Consider the following 12,465-nt stretch of genomic DNA (forward strand, 5'->3'; position numbering starts at 1 on the left):
CTAAAATATTCCAATTTTTCCAATAGAAACAATAGAATATTGTTTCAGTAGATCAAAACAGTTGAGGAGGCCCAGAAGATTAGTTCAGCATCATGATGAAGGGTTTTTCAATAGTCTTGATAAAGGGGGGAAGGTGTGCATATGTGTATGCAAATATATTTACAAAGTCAGTGAATTATGCCACAAATACCCATACATTTGATATTTTAGATGGAATTCTAGTAAATATGGAAAACATTGTAAATATTTACATAAATGGGTCAGTAGTTTATTAAGTACACAACTAAAAAAATTAAATGCAAAGCAAATTGAAACTTTATTTTACTATGTTGTAATGAAATCATGTTAAAATTATATGTAGTATTTAAATCCATCCAGTTTGTATACTCGATAATCCTTGCTTGCAGGGGCTGGCACAATAGTTAATACAATGTTTTCATGTACATTAATAAACATATAAAATACTGTATGTTTATTGAGCTAATTTTTATTAAATTGTCGCACTTTTGGCATTGGAAACCAAGAAGTTGTTTTGCCGATCGTCATAACACCAAGGAGCTGATGGTGCAGACCCACCACACTGACACCAGTACACATCCACAGAACTAATGTTGAGATACTGGACTCCTATGATACTGGACCTGGGTGTTCATTTGAACAATGAACTGGACTGGAATCAAAACACCGATGCTCTTGTAGAATATAACCTATCTATGTGTGTAACTGGAATGTGCAGATAGAGGTCATAAATGGGTGAATAGACAGGGGAGCAGCGGATAGGGAGTGAAGGAGACAGGATAAGATGAGCCTGCTGGAAGTAATAACAGGAAGCACTCCTTATTTGGACATAAGGAACTGTCATGTTGTACAACTAAGTGATATGATATATGTAAAAAAGGAAATGTGAACATACCCTGGAGACTTAATAAAACGAGCTGGAACCAGAGAGAGAGCAGAGTTATTGCTCGCAGGTGTTGGCTGGGGCATCTTTCTCCCTCTGCGCAGAGGCAAATTTAAGCTGATTGTACTTTGTGTTTATTTCACTCTTTTGAAACCTGTGCCCAAAACAACGGACCTGGGGAAGCAGAGACGGCTTCGACACTCTTTACAGAAGGGGTCATGAAAGAATCTACCTGCTAAGGAGACTGAGATCTTTTAGAGTGCAGGTGGCACTCACGAAGAACTGTGGTGGCATCAGCCATTTACTGTGGTGTAGTATGTTGCAGCAGTTTATCTACAGCTGAGAGGAAGCAGTTAGATAAGCTCATCAGGAAGACCACTCTTGTCCTACTATGCCTCCTTGACTCAGTGTAGGTGGTGGGAGATAACAGGACTCTAGAAAACATAATATAATATCACTATTAGACAATGTCTCCTACCCCATGCATTATTGAGATTTTATAAGTTCATACAGACAGCTCAAACATTCTGTAAAACGTATCAAACATCATAGTATTAAACATTGTGTTCAAGCCTGAAACAAAACACAAACAAAATCAACTGTATGCTTCTCTCAATCTTAATCATAATGCATCTCCCAACAAAGTCCATGCATCATCTCCATTTCGAGATATGAAATTCAGCAGTTTATGAACCTCAAGAAAATTGTCTTTGAGAACTGCAGTGGATATCCTCAATCACTCGCTCCATCCTCTGTTATGTTCAGGTCTTTAACATACATGATGAAGAGATTCCAGATGCACTCAAACAAATCCTGTTTCCCCTTTAAAACATATGTAATCTTTTCCAAAGGAAGCGTAAATGGCATCTGTCGGATCCATTGCATGATATTTGGTCCATTAGTCTTCTTCCGAAACAACTATATACATCTTTTCTTTTTGCATTGAGCAAACTTAAGTTTATAAATATGTGTTCATTTTTAGTGTAGTTATGTTTTTGTGGGTACAGCCCAATCACAAACAGCCTTGGATCTAATATTATTTGCTTGGAAATGATTTCCTCAATTACATCCTTTACCTTTTTCCAAAACAACAACATTTTCCTACAGTACCACATGCAGTGAACCAAAGTACCCTTCTCTTCTGTACATTTTGGACATTTATCAGGTATCTCCCTGTTATACCTATTGAGGTTCACTGGTGTTATATATTATTTGAATCTTTTACATTTTTGTTTATAAATAGTATGTTGTTTTCTCATGCACAATTACAAATGCACTTTTTGTATATTTTCAAATCACTCTACTCAGTTGCGCATTTCATTGATCTGAGTATGCCATTTTAATAATTGAGTTTTCTGAAGTTTTTGTAATTTTTTTCCTTTCCTTTACAGTCTACTCTTGTTTTCTGATCTCCGTTTTTTTATGATTAAGAGTAAATGTATGCTTCCATTTGCCTTTTACTTTGCCGATGACACACCTGAATTTCACCACTACGGGACAATAACTGTTATTTCTATTCTATTCTATTCTATTCTATTCTATTCTATTCTATTCTATTCTATTCTATTCTATTCTATTCTATTTAAACTCCATGAGAAAACTGTCCTTGTTTTATTTTGAAAGACCGGAAGCAGCACCAACGTCTGTAGCAGTGCGTTGGAAGGAGTCAGTCTGATGGCAGATTTGTCCTTTTTTTTGACTAATGGAAACGTTTTATTGGGACAAAATATGGAAGCAGAAGGGGTAAGTGTTTATTGAGATAAAATCTTCTGTTTTAATACCTGTTGAAGATAAAGTAAGAACTTTTTTATAGCGTGTTGCCATTACTTCCTTAGCCACGGAGCTAACGGCTCAAACGAACCCAACAAACACTTGATGATGATGATGGAGGCTCTTAAAATTTTGACTTTTTTGATGTTTCAGCGCACGGAGTTTGAGACTGTGGAGATTACGGAGTGTACGGCGGGGAAAGTGAAGGTCCCCCGGAGGATCATTCACTTCGCCAACGGGGACATCATGGAGGAGTTCAGTACTGATGACGATGAGGAGGAAGAGCAGAAAGCTGTGAAGCAGGAGGTCATTGCAGTTGATACGGTAGGGTCAGTGGATTCCTGAGGTGTTTCATGCGGACCATGGCTGCTCTGTCGCTCGCTTTCAGTCGTTCAGGCTTAAAAAGGCTGCAAAACTCAAAAGATGAGCCATTGTTGACATAAGGCACTTGAGTCTATTAAAAATATCAGTAATACAGTTTGCACCGAAGAGCTGTTATTACACAGCAATGATCAACTAACTAATCACAAATGTTTTACATGTATTCATTTGTTTCATTATTATTGGTTTGGTTAAAAACTAGTCATTTCTTTTTCTATTTCACATAAAGGCAAACATCAGTATTTGGAAGAATATGGCTTACAGCTAATGAAAACCTAAAATTCAGTTTCCCAGATAATGATATTATTACATAAAACCAATCTGATATAAAATTATTTTTAATACTGAAATGTTTACATCCTGAAAAGTATTTCCATTTACTGTCCAGTGTGTGCAGTCAGGTCTTTGGTCTTCTTTCACATTAATTACTGCATCAGTCCAGCATGGCGTGTATTGACATACAATACCAACAGCGAACGTGGAAACCAGGTATTGGTAGTTTGGCATTGCTGATAGGTGCCGGGTCCTGCTAGAAAATAAAATCAGTATATCTATAAAGCTTGTCAGCAGGTTGGAGCATGTCTTAAATTTTTACAGCAATCAGCTCCTCACATCCCTGACTGTTTACACTTCACACTAAAATAAACAGAGTGTCTTCAGTCAGAGGCTTCTTCAGATCTGCTGTAAGACGGAGCGCTACAGGAGATCCTTCCTGCCCACAGCCATTAGCATCTACAACGGCTCTTTGAGGAAACCTTCATAATATGAGCTATAACAACATTTAATTTCCCTTTGGGATTAATAAAGTATTTTTGAATTGTATTGAATTAAACCTCAAGCAACTTTAATTCTGTCCCCCCACTCTTCTTTAGACTCTGGGATTTCCAAATGAAATGCTAAATCTACTTTAAATTAAAATAGAGGACTTTGGACCACTAAGCAACAGTCCAGTCCTATTTTTCTCTTTACCGCAGGTACGTGACTTCTGACCATGTCTTTGGTTCAGTAGTAGCTTAACAGAAAAAAAAGTTGCGAGTTGCAGATCATGTCCTGGATATGCTTATGTGGTGGTTCTTGAAGCACAGACTCCAGCTGTTGTCCACATGTAGTGAAAGTCCACCAAGCTCTCTCAAGGCTGTTGTTATCCCTGTTGCTTGAGCACCTTTTTTTACCACACTTTTTCCTTCCACTCACCTTTCCTTTTATATCCTTGAATACAATAGTGTGCCAGTTTCTTTAGCACTTACAACTGTCAAATCAGCAGTCTTTCCTATGGTTGTGTAGACTATAACCTGGCAATAAGATATATAAAACCAGAAATATTTTATTTTTATTTGATTTTTTGGGATGCACCTGTATAGATGTGTAATGTTTTCTAGATTGTCAGTATAGAATTCTCTGTTTATAAGAATTATGTGAAGTCATTAAGCATTTTGTTTTGTTTGTGCTCCAGTCCAAACTGACGTGGGGTCCTTATTTCTGGTTCCACATGTGGAGAGTGGCAACCTCCACTATTTCAGGTAGTGCCTTAATGGATCTTTGCTCTTTAAAATATTTTTTTCTTTATAAAAATGCTAGAAATTAGATCAGCTGTTCTGTTGAATCTTTGTTGCAGTGTGCGACTTCATGGGGGAGAAATTGGCATCCCTGTTCGGCATCACCACTCCTAAATACCAGTATGCTATTGATGAGTACTATCGCATAAAGAAAGAGGTATGATCCACGCAGCGTGATCATGTCAGCCACATTAGAGGATAGTTGCATCTTACAAATGTAAGACAACATTGTCTTCCTGCAGAAGGAGGAGGAAGAGGAGGAGGACCGTCTCGCTGAAGAGGCTGAGCGCACGTTTGCAGCACAGCGTAGAGGGGAGCAGGAAAATCCTGCTGCAGTGAAGGATCAGCCAGAAGGGTCCGGAGCCTCCTTTGTAAACGTCAGCTTTGAGCTCGAACCCGAGTCTTCACTCAGGAATCTGGATCCAAACAGAGTCCCATCTCCTCTCCCCTCCTGAAAAATAACTGAACTTAGCTCCATGCACTAATTATTATTTTCCAAATTGTTTATGTTTGTAACAGTGATTTAGCTATAACAGTGGAAGTGGCTGCACAAGCCATACCTGTGAATGTAACTTTGAGTGTTGCATCTAATCTATGCAAAACTAGATATCAGCCTGGGTATGAGCTCTTGGTTGAGATAGTGAAGTAAATGCTGGTTGTTGCCTTGTGCATCCATCTCAGTTTTTTTTATTTATAGAGTTAAGGCCAGCCAGAGGGACCAGGACGTATATACTAAATTAGATTTGATAACTGAGGACCTTAGCAGCTGGGTCAATAATGTTGGCCTCTTTGTCTCGTTTCCCAGACCCATCCTAGGAAACGTTTGTTCGATCCTATTCGGGGAAAAAAAGGATGGGGTTTCTTTAATCTGTAAGAAGGTTTAGAGTTGCCATTTTTGCCAAAGTATCCACATGAATAACAGGACCCATGTTTTCCCTTTACCATTGCTATTCTTTACTCAACAGTTTGTAGTACCAGGATGTTGCATGTAGAACCAGCTGGTGGTTTTGATTTGGCAAATATAGAGGTAGAGTATAAAATTTAAAGTGAACAGTAGTTGTACTTTTGTATTTCAACATTTCAATGGTGCAAAAAGAACCAGGAGCTAACGAATAAACATTTAGAATTTCATAAATATGTCTCAAAGTCACCTCTATGTGCTGCACTTTAACTGTGAATGAAAAGTCAATTAAACACCAATATATTTGCCTTATACAAGTGTTGGAAAAGGAAATTAAAGGCTGAGCTTTACTTTTGTATTATTATAGTAAGTTTGGTTTTAACCCCAAAGAGGATTTATCTGTATTTGAATACACTCCAGTAAATGTCTATACATGTTACCGCTTCTTTTTCACTTTGATGAGCTAATGTGAGTCGGCTGGTTTGAGGCAAGAAGCAGCAGAGCTGACTGTACAAGAAAAACTAAAATATTCTCCATTAAACACCTCAATATACTACTTCGGGAGCCCTTCAAACCTGCACAGAATAATCTATTGTTAAAATATATTGAAGGTTATTGGTTTATAGATGCCTACACAGCTCATGTATTTATAAGTGTCCTTGCTTTGCGCATCTTAAGCTTCTTATTGTTGTCCACTGATATCACTACGTTACCTGGCTTCAGATCTCTGAGGAGGGTTAACTCCAGTCAGGTGTTGCTGACATGGACACAGAAGTCTGAGATAATCTTCCTGATTATATTTGGATAAATGTCTTTCATTAATAAACAACTTGATGTTTTTGTGTGTGAAGAAAAATAAGAAACAATGCGATAGATTTCCTTATTTTAACTGGACTCTATTGCCTGCATATGTATTTATATATTCAGTTTTAATAAATTTTAAATCAGAAAGGTCAATGTTGTCTTTGTTATATATGTTTACATCCATTCCTCAAAGAAACTTTGTATTTTTCTGGACTGTTCATTTTCCGTTATAAACTAGCCTGGACTTGGGTGAACAAAATTAAACTTATTGTAAAATACATACATCCCCATTAATACTTGGACATTTGTCCCTTAGTAAGTTGCACCATCTTGTGGCTGATATTCATACACTATTTTGTAGTGTTCATATAAATTGGTTTCTTTTATGGCACAAACCCAGATTTTAAACACAGTCAATACATTTTCAATGGGGCTGGATATTTGGAGTCAGAGGTTAAGAATAGTTTGTGTTTGGGATCCTTCTCTCATTTGAACACCAAAACATTTCAAAATTCTTCACTGTTGCTTTGTGGTCAATTGTGGAGGCTGCCCTCACTTGTTATTCTATCCCATTAGTGTAATGAACTGGTATTGCTAGCAGTAAAAAAGGCCCACAGCATCATGCTACCACCAAGGTTCTTTGGTTTGAAAGGCCTCGCCTTAATGCCTCCAGACATACACCATCCGGCCACTACATGAATTACCTGTTCAGTTGCTGGTTAACACAAAAAATAGAGCAACTTTGGGATGTGGTATACGGGTGATTCACATCATGGATATGCAGCTGACAACTCTGCAGCAAATGTGTGATTTCATCATGAAAATATGAACCAAAATCCCAGAGGAAAGTTTCTGATACCTTCTTGAACCTATGCCCTGAATAACTAAGGCAAAAGGGGATCAGACCCAGTACAAGCAGGTGTACCTAATAAAGTGGCCGATGAGAGTGCCTTATTAAAAGCCCTAAACAATTCTGACCTGAATGCATATGATGAGTAAATACAAACTTCTGACCTGACCAATACTTTCAGTACTGACCTTAAAAAACAAAAAAAATAAATAAGTAAACCCGCTGATAATGTTTATGCAGTAAAACAAAAAAGGTGGATTAAATAATCATCCTGGATGAGGATACTAAACACAACTAAACGTTCTACGAGTTGATTTGAGAATAATTTTATACAAATGGTTTCTTTACAAAATATGTTTTAACACGCTTCCATTTTCTTTATCCCACTTCCTTCCTCTTGTCCTAAGCCCAGTCTTCATAAGTAATGAAACCGCAGTCACAATCCTGCTGCGGCCGGTATTTATCGGGATCCTCTTCAAGTCTCATCAAGGTCAACTGTATTGCTGCTGTCGTCGTTGGCGACCAGCATCTCCCTGTTCTCGTAGGTCCAGAATCCATTGAGGTCGATCAGAATGCTGACCACTGTGTCTCCCTGGCAGCTGTTCACCAAATCCTGGAGCGTGATCTTGTAGGGGTCCTTAGGCTTCACCATGTCAAAGATTTCATCCTGAGTACAGACAGTTGTTCAAAACTGTCAACCTTATCAAATGTACTGCACACATCATCATTACAGCCAAACAAACTGTCTGAGGTCACTTTACCTTCACATCCTGGAAAAAAACAGGCTCCTGACCGTGCAGCTTCATCTGCTCCTGAATGGCCTGATGGGCAAAAAAAAAAACACTGATTATCCTGGAAGCCCAACAAAACAAACAGTACGGATAATTATTTTTATTTTGCACACATAATTCCTTTTGTGTGAGGGTGTTACCCTAAAAAAGAAGTTAAGGGAGAAGACGTTGAGGTATCCCAGATTCTCCATGTCCAGAAGTTTAAAAATATACTGTAATGCTGCGGGCTCCTTCCGATTTTCCAGGGCCAGTACAAAGTCCAGATAGGTCTTATAGTCCTGGAAAAAGTGTGAGAGCATAAAGTTCAGGCAAATATCACAGACAGGTTACCTACAACCAGCTGGTCTCTTAAAATGAAAAAGACACACATTTAGAGATGCACTGGCAATAATGTTATGGCCAAATACAGGTGTTTGTAAAGCTTTGATTGGCCGATTTCTCTTTAAGGACTATGATATCAGAAGACATGAAAGCAGCATATTTTTTATAGTCTTGATTTGGTGAGCGTCTATTCATTATTTTAATTAGAAGCAGAGGCAACAATGTATGAGAGAGCAAGTGCTGTAAAATAAAAAACAAAGAAAACGATTAAGGAGTTGGCATTTTAAACTTTCCTGTATATTATAGTAGTGATTAGCACGGTTAGCTCAGTTAGCAAAAACCGCATTCTTTATGTGTATTCCTGAGAAAATGTAGGTCCTTATGTTAATACTACAATTCCCAAAAGATTACCAACATTCCCAAATCCAACAGAGGTTGAAAGATGTATATAACAAAGCAACTTTCTCCACACACCCTTCCTGTTGTTGAGTTTCCAAATGGACAGTCATCAGTCAGTGACAGTTAAAATAAAGTCTGTCCATTATGAAAACACAGAAATGAGGCCATTTATTCTGGTAGAATATCCCTAATTTCAATCAGTGCAGCAGGAATCATCTCTACCCCAACTGTCGTACCATTTCTCCATCGTAGGTGAGACACTCCTGAAACACTCTGTCCAAGAAGACCGAAGTGAGAGTAGCTGTGCCGTAGCGGGATAACTCTTCTTTGCTCAACATGCCGTTGTGATCTTTGTCCAGGTTCAGGTACTGGCCTGTTGACATGCAGATTTAGAAAAATCTAAATTTCAGGAAAAGCAGGAGAACCTGAAAAAAGAATGACAACTACATTCGCACAGCAGTGCTTGATGCTCAATTTAGATTTTTTACTGAAATCCAAGTTTTTTGCGTGGTGGTTCACTTGACTATTTAATTGTGATGGCCATCAGACATCAGTCTAAATGGTTCACGACCCCAAAGAGACCTGCATGTGCAGAAGAAGAATATTGACGTCAAACAGAAGCACGCTGTTTACAGAAGTAATAATGATATTGATGTCTCTGTGTCTCTATCTGTCCTGACTGCGGACGATTTGAAAACCACTGGATGCGTTTCTGATTTAGTATCACATATGGGAGTGGCACGATTCAGATTTCTTCAGAGGTGAAAAAAAATCGTAGTGGGTCGTTCTGACTATCACAAAAAAGTTAGATATGGGTCAAATATGTGCAAAAAAAAAAAGAGTTGGATTTGGGCCGCATTAGCCAGCTGTGTGAACGTCAACACTGCCGCGTTTTCTCACCGTAGACCCTGAGAGCCGACGGGGCTGAGAACCAGTTGGACTCCTGGCTTTCCTTAGACAACTCCTCATCTCTCAACTGGCATAGTGGAGAAAAAACACCGAATAGTGAACAATTTCAGCAAGTTTTGTTATTGTACCACCAATAAAATGTTTTTACTGGATACTATTTAACATTCACAGGTAGGTAAAAACAATCATACCTCTAACAGGTCGTCCAGAAAACTGCAGGCCAAGATATCCTGGATTTTAATTTTCCCTGTTAAAAGGCCAAATTACACAGAATCATACACATGATCTCTAATGATCTTCCTATTATGATCAGCTGACAGCTTTAGGCTACATATAAAGATTAACAAAATAAACTTAATTACACTTTAAGTCTGATATAGTGTAAAAATATTAAAGTTCTTATATTTGGAACTTGGCATACACAGTTAGTTATTGTTACTACTCATAAGAATAATGCTCAATCTGTCTAGGTTGGTAAAACAAAGTACTGATAATATGAAGGGTTAGTCTCTGCCTCGAGCAGAAGATGGATGGATGGATGGATGGATGATAATTGCAGTAGTTCCAAATCAGTTAGACTCACCAGTGCGAAGCGGGTCAAGGAAGAAAAAAAACTTGCGAACAGCTGTGCAGACGTAGAAAGAGTAAAAGGACTTCTCCAATCCATCCAACTGGGGCAGAGTGGGGATCAGTTCCAGGATGTAGTTCTCCAGATCCTACATACATAGAGGGAAATCAACACCATTGTTTGAGGAGGCAAGAAAGAAAACATTTATATCCACTTAAAGATGAATAAGACATACAGACTCCCTGAGGTAGCCTTGTCCTGCCACGTCATACAGACTGAGACCTATTCGGGTTTGATGCAACCACACTAGAAAAGAACAGAAATGAGCAACAATTAATAAAACGATTGTAACAATTATCATTTAAAAATGAAAAGAAAAGCTTTCCTAACCTTTCCTCATGACATAGTTAAAGAACTGCATGATGGATATCCGGCCATATGGGTCATTGTGGAGCAGCTTGGAGTACACTCTTGCTGTGAAAAAATTCCTACAGGAGAAAAGGAACACCAAATCTGCAATTTGAAAGTCAGATTTTTCCATTCATTTTTATCCAATCATATTTAAAGTTTTAGTCCCCCAAAATCTGGAATATTTAGATTCAATTGTTTTATTTTTGTTAGACATTCAAAGTTGATAAAATAATTTCCTGACTAGACTGAAAACAATCAATGTGACAATGGTCACCTTTGATTTAAAATTGAAATAGCTCTATGACTTTTTTATGATGAATAAAAAGATAAGAATAACATATTGGAGATAAGATGAGGAACTCTATCATACACAGGGAGATTAGAGTAGAGTCACTGCCCTTCCACATTGAGAGGTGGTTCAAGCATGCAATCAGGATAGCTTTGGGGATTTTTGGAAATGTAGCAGACCCTGAAGAACTGGCTGGAAGAAATATATATTCCCTTCTGGCCTGGGAATGACTTGGGATCCACCAGAAAAAGCTGGGTATGTTATGTCTAGCAGAGTGCAGATTGTGAGTTATTAGTTACCCACCTGCACTTTGGCCCTGCCTTTTTCCCAACCTGAAGGAAGGCTTCGTAGTTGATCATGGCCTCATCTCCACTTACTGGTGGGACCTGATGTTTATCAAGCAGAAACCACAGATTCTAAAAGTAAAAAAGAAAAACGAATATCATACAAAACAAAACCAAAAAAATCTGAATTAAAGATAGGTCTGCAGAAACTAAAATTAGTTTTGAACAGAGTTCCTGCACATTTTCCAAGTCAAAGTTCTATACTTTTCTGGACTCAAATGTTCTCCTTTTTGCCAATTTTTGAAAGTAGAAATATGAAAGCTCACTATAAATTTAAGTCAAATATTTCAACTGTGGTTAACCTTAAAAAACGGAACCCGTAAAACCAGAGAACTGTTAGGATGGATGAATGGATGGATAGCAAACGGCTGTATGGATGGTTGAATAAACGACTTTGATGAAAGAATAATTTACCTGAAGTTCTTCATTATCTAGCAGCTCTCTGCTTTTCCTCTGCAGGAAGACAGCTCTGGATTCTTCTCTCAGTTTCTGCAGAAGAACTTCCTCTTCTGCTGGAAGCTTCACAACATCACTAATGTCATTCTTTTACTCTTAGATCATACTTCACCCCTCACCTTCGAAAATCTAATAAACTATTGTAGTTAATGTTACGTTTAATGTTTACTTTTACCTTATAATAGAACCGTGGAATGGTCTTGTAGGACTCATCTGTCTCCACTCCGCTTCTCCATTCTGTGTAATATTTGGTGAAAAGTTCCGTTTCTTCTGCTTTCTTTTCCTCTTCGTTCCTCTCGTCTTTAAAAAAAAAAGAATATTGGAAACAGAAACACAAAATCAAAACAACTTAAATCTTACTTTTTAAACTCGCTGGTGCGTCAACGTTAGCAGAAATGTACATAATTTCTGACCCTTTTCTAAGACGGCAATCCTCCTTTTCAGAACATTCGACCAATGTGACCCTTCCTCTTTAGCCATACTGGCAGCTAAGAATAAAATTAACCAGTTTTGTTCTTAAAAACTCAAAATGTAACTAGCTAAAGAGACGGGGATATAACAACGAAACTATATTCAACCGTCACTTCCGCTAAGATGTTTTTAATTTCAATCTAAAAATACAATGTCTGTGAAGTCCATAAAAAGATTCCTTGTCACATGTGTTAGGTATATTAAAATGAGATAACAAGGAAATAAAATATAATACCAGTCACTTTTGAAATTTAATTCAAGCTAACCTCTATTTTCTTGGCCCAACGCTTTTATTTTGAAAGTCATCACACAGGGCAGTTTGCTTGCTAAATCCGAGTGTGAC

At 37.9% G+C, this 12,465-nt stretch overlaps 2 protein-coding genes across 3 annotated transcripts; one reads left to right on the forward strand and one right to left on the reverse strand.

Moving 5' to 3' along the window:
* The first annotated feature begins 2,524 nt into the window (after window positions 1–2,524).
* fam177a1 (family with sequence similarity 177 member A1) lies at window positions 2,525–6,466 on the forward strand. Its single transcript, XM_047345918.1, has 5 exons — window positions 2,525–2,644; window positions 2,825–2,995; window positions 4,506–4,572; window positions 4,668–4,765; window positions 4,851–6,466. The coding sequence occupies exons 1-5, from the start codon at window positions 2,576–2,578 to the stop codon at window positions 5,061–5,063; spliced, it is 618 nt and encodes a 205-aa protein (XP_047201874.1). The 5' UTR covers window positions 2,525–2,575; the 3' UTR covers window positions 5,064–6,466.
* A 1,007-nt stretch (window positions 6,467–7,473) lies between these two features.
* On the reverse strand, window positions 7,474–12,241 carry ppp2r3c (protein phosphatase 2, regulatory subunit B'', gamma). 2 transcript variants are annotated; one of them, XM_047345916.1, is made up of 13 exons: window positions 12,065–12,241; window positions 11,827–11,951; window positions 11,610–11,714; window positions 11,155–11,237; window positions 10,542–10,639; window positions 10,387–10,457; window positions 10,167–10,299; window positions 9,775–9,830; window positions 9,575–9,650; window positions 8,911–9,047; window positions 8,095–8,232; window positions 7,925–7,984; window positions 7,474–7,830 (listed from the first exon to the last, which is right to left on the reverse strand). In XM_047345916.1, the coding sequence occupies exons 1-13, from the start codon at window positions 12,129–12,131 to the stop codon at window positions 7,639–7,641; spliced, it is 1,341 nt and encodes a 446-aa protein (XP_047201872.1). In that variant the 5' UTR covers window positions 12,132–12,241; the 3' UTR covers window positions 7,474–7,638. The 2 variants fall into 2 exon arrangements, with proteins under 2 accessions (XP_047201872.1, XP_047201871.1); XM_047345915.1 differs by having other exon boundaries at window positions 11,155–11,267; window positions 12,065–12,240.
* Between the last annotated feature and the right edge of the window lie 224 nt (window positions 12,242–12,465).

Source organism: Girardinichthys multiradiatus, chromosome 19 (genome assembly GCF_021462225.1).
Source record: "Girardinichthys multiradiatus isolate DD_20200921_A chromosome 19, DD_fGirMul_XY1, whole genome shotgun sequence".
Taxonomy (NCBI): Eukaryota; Metazoa; Chordata; class Actinopteri; order Cyprinodontiformes; family Goodeidae; genus Girardinichthys; species Girardinichthys multiradiatus.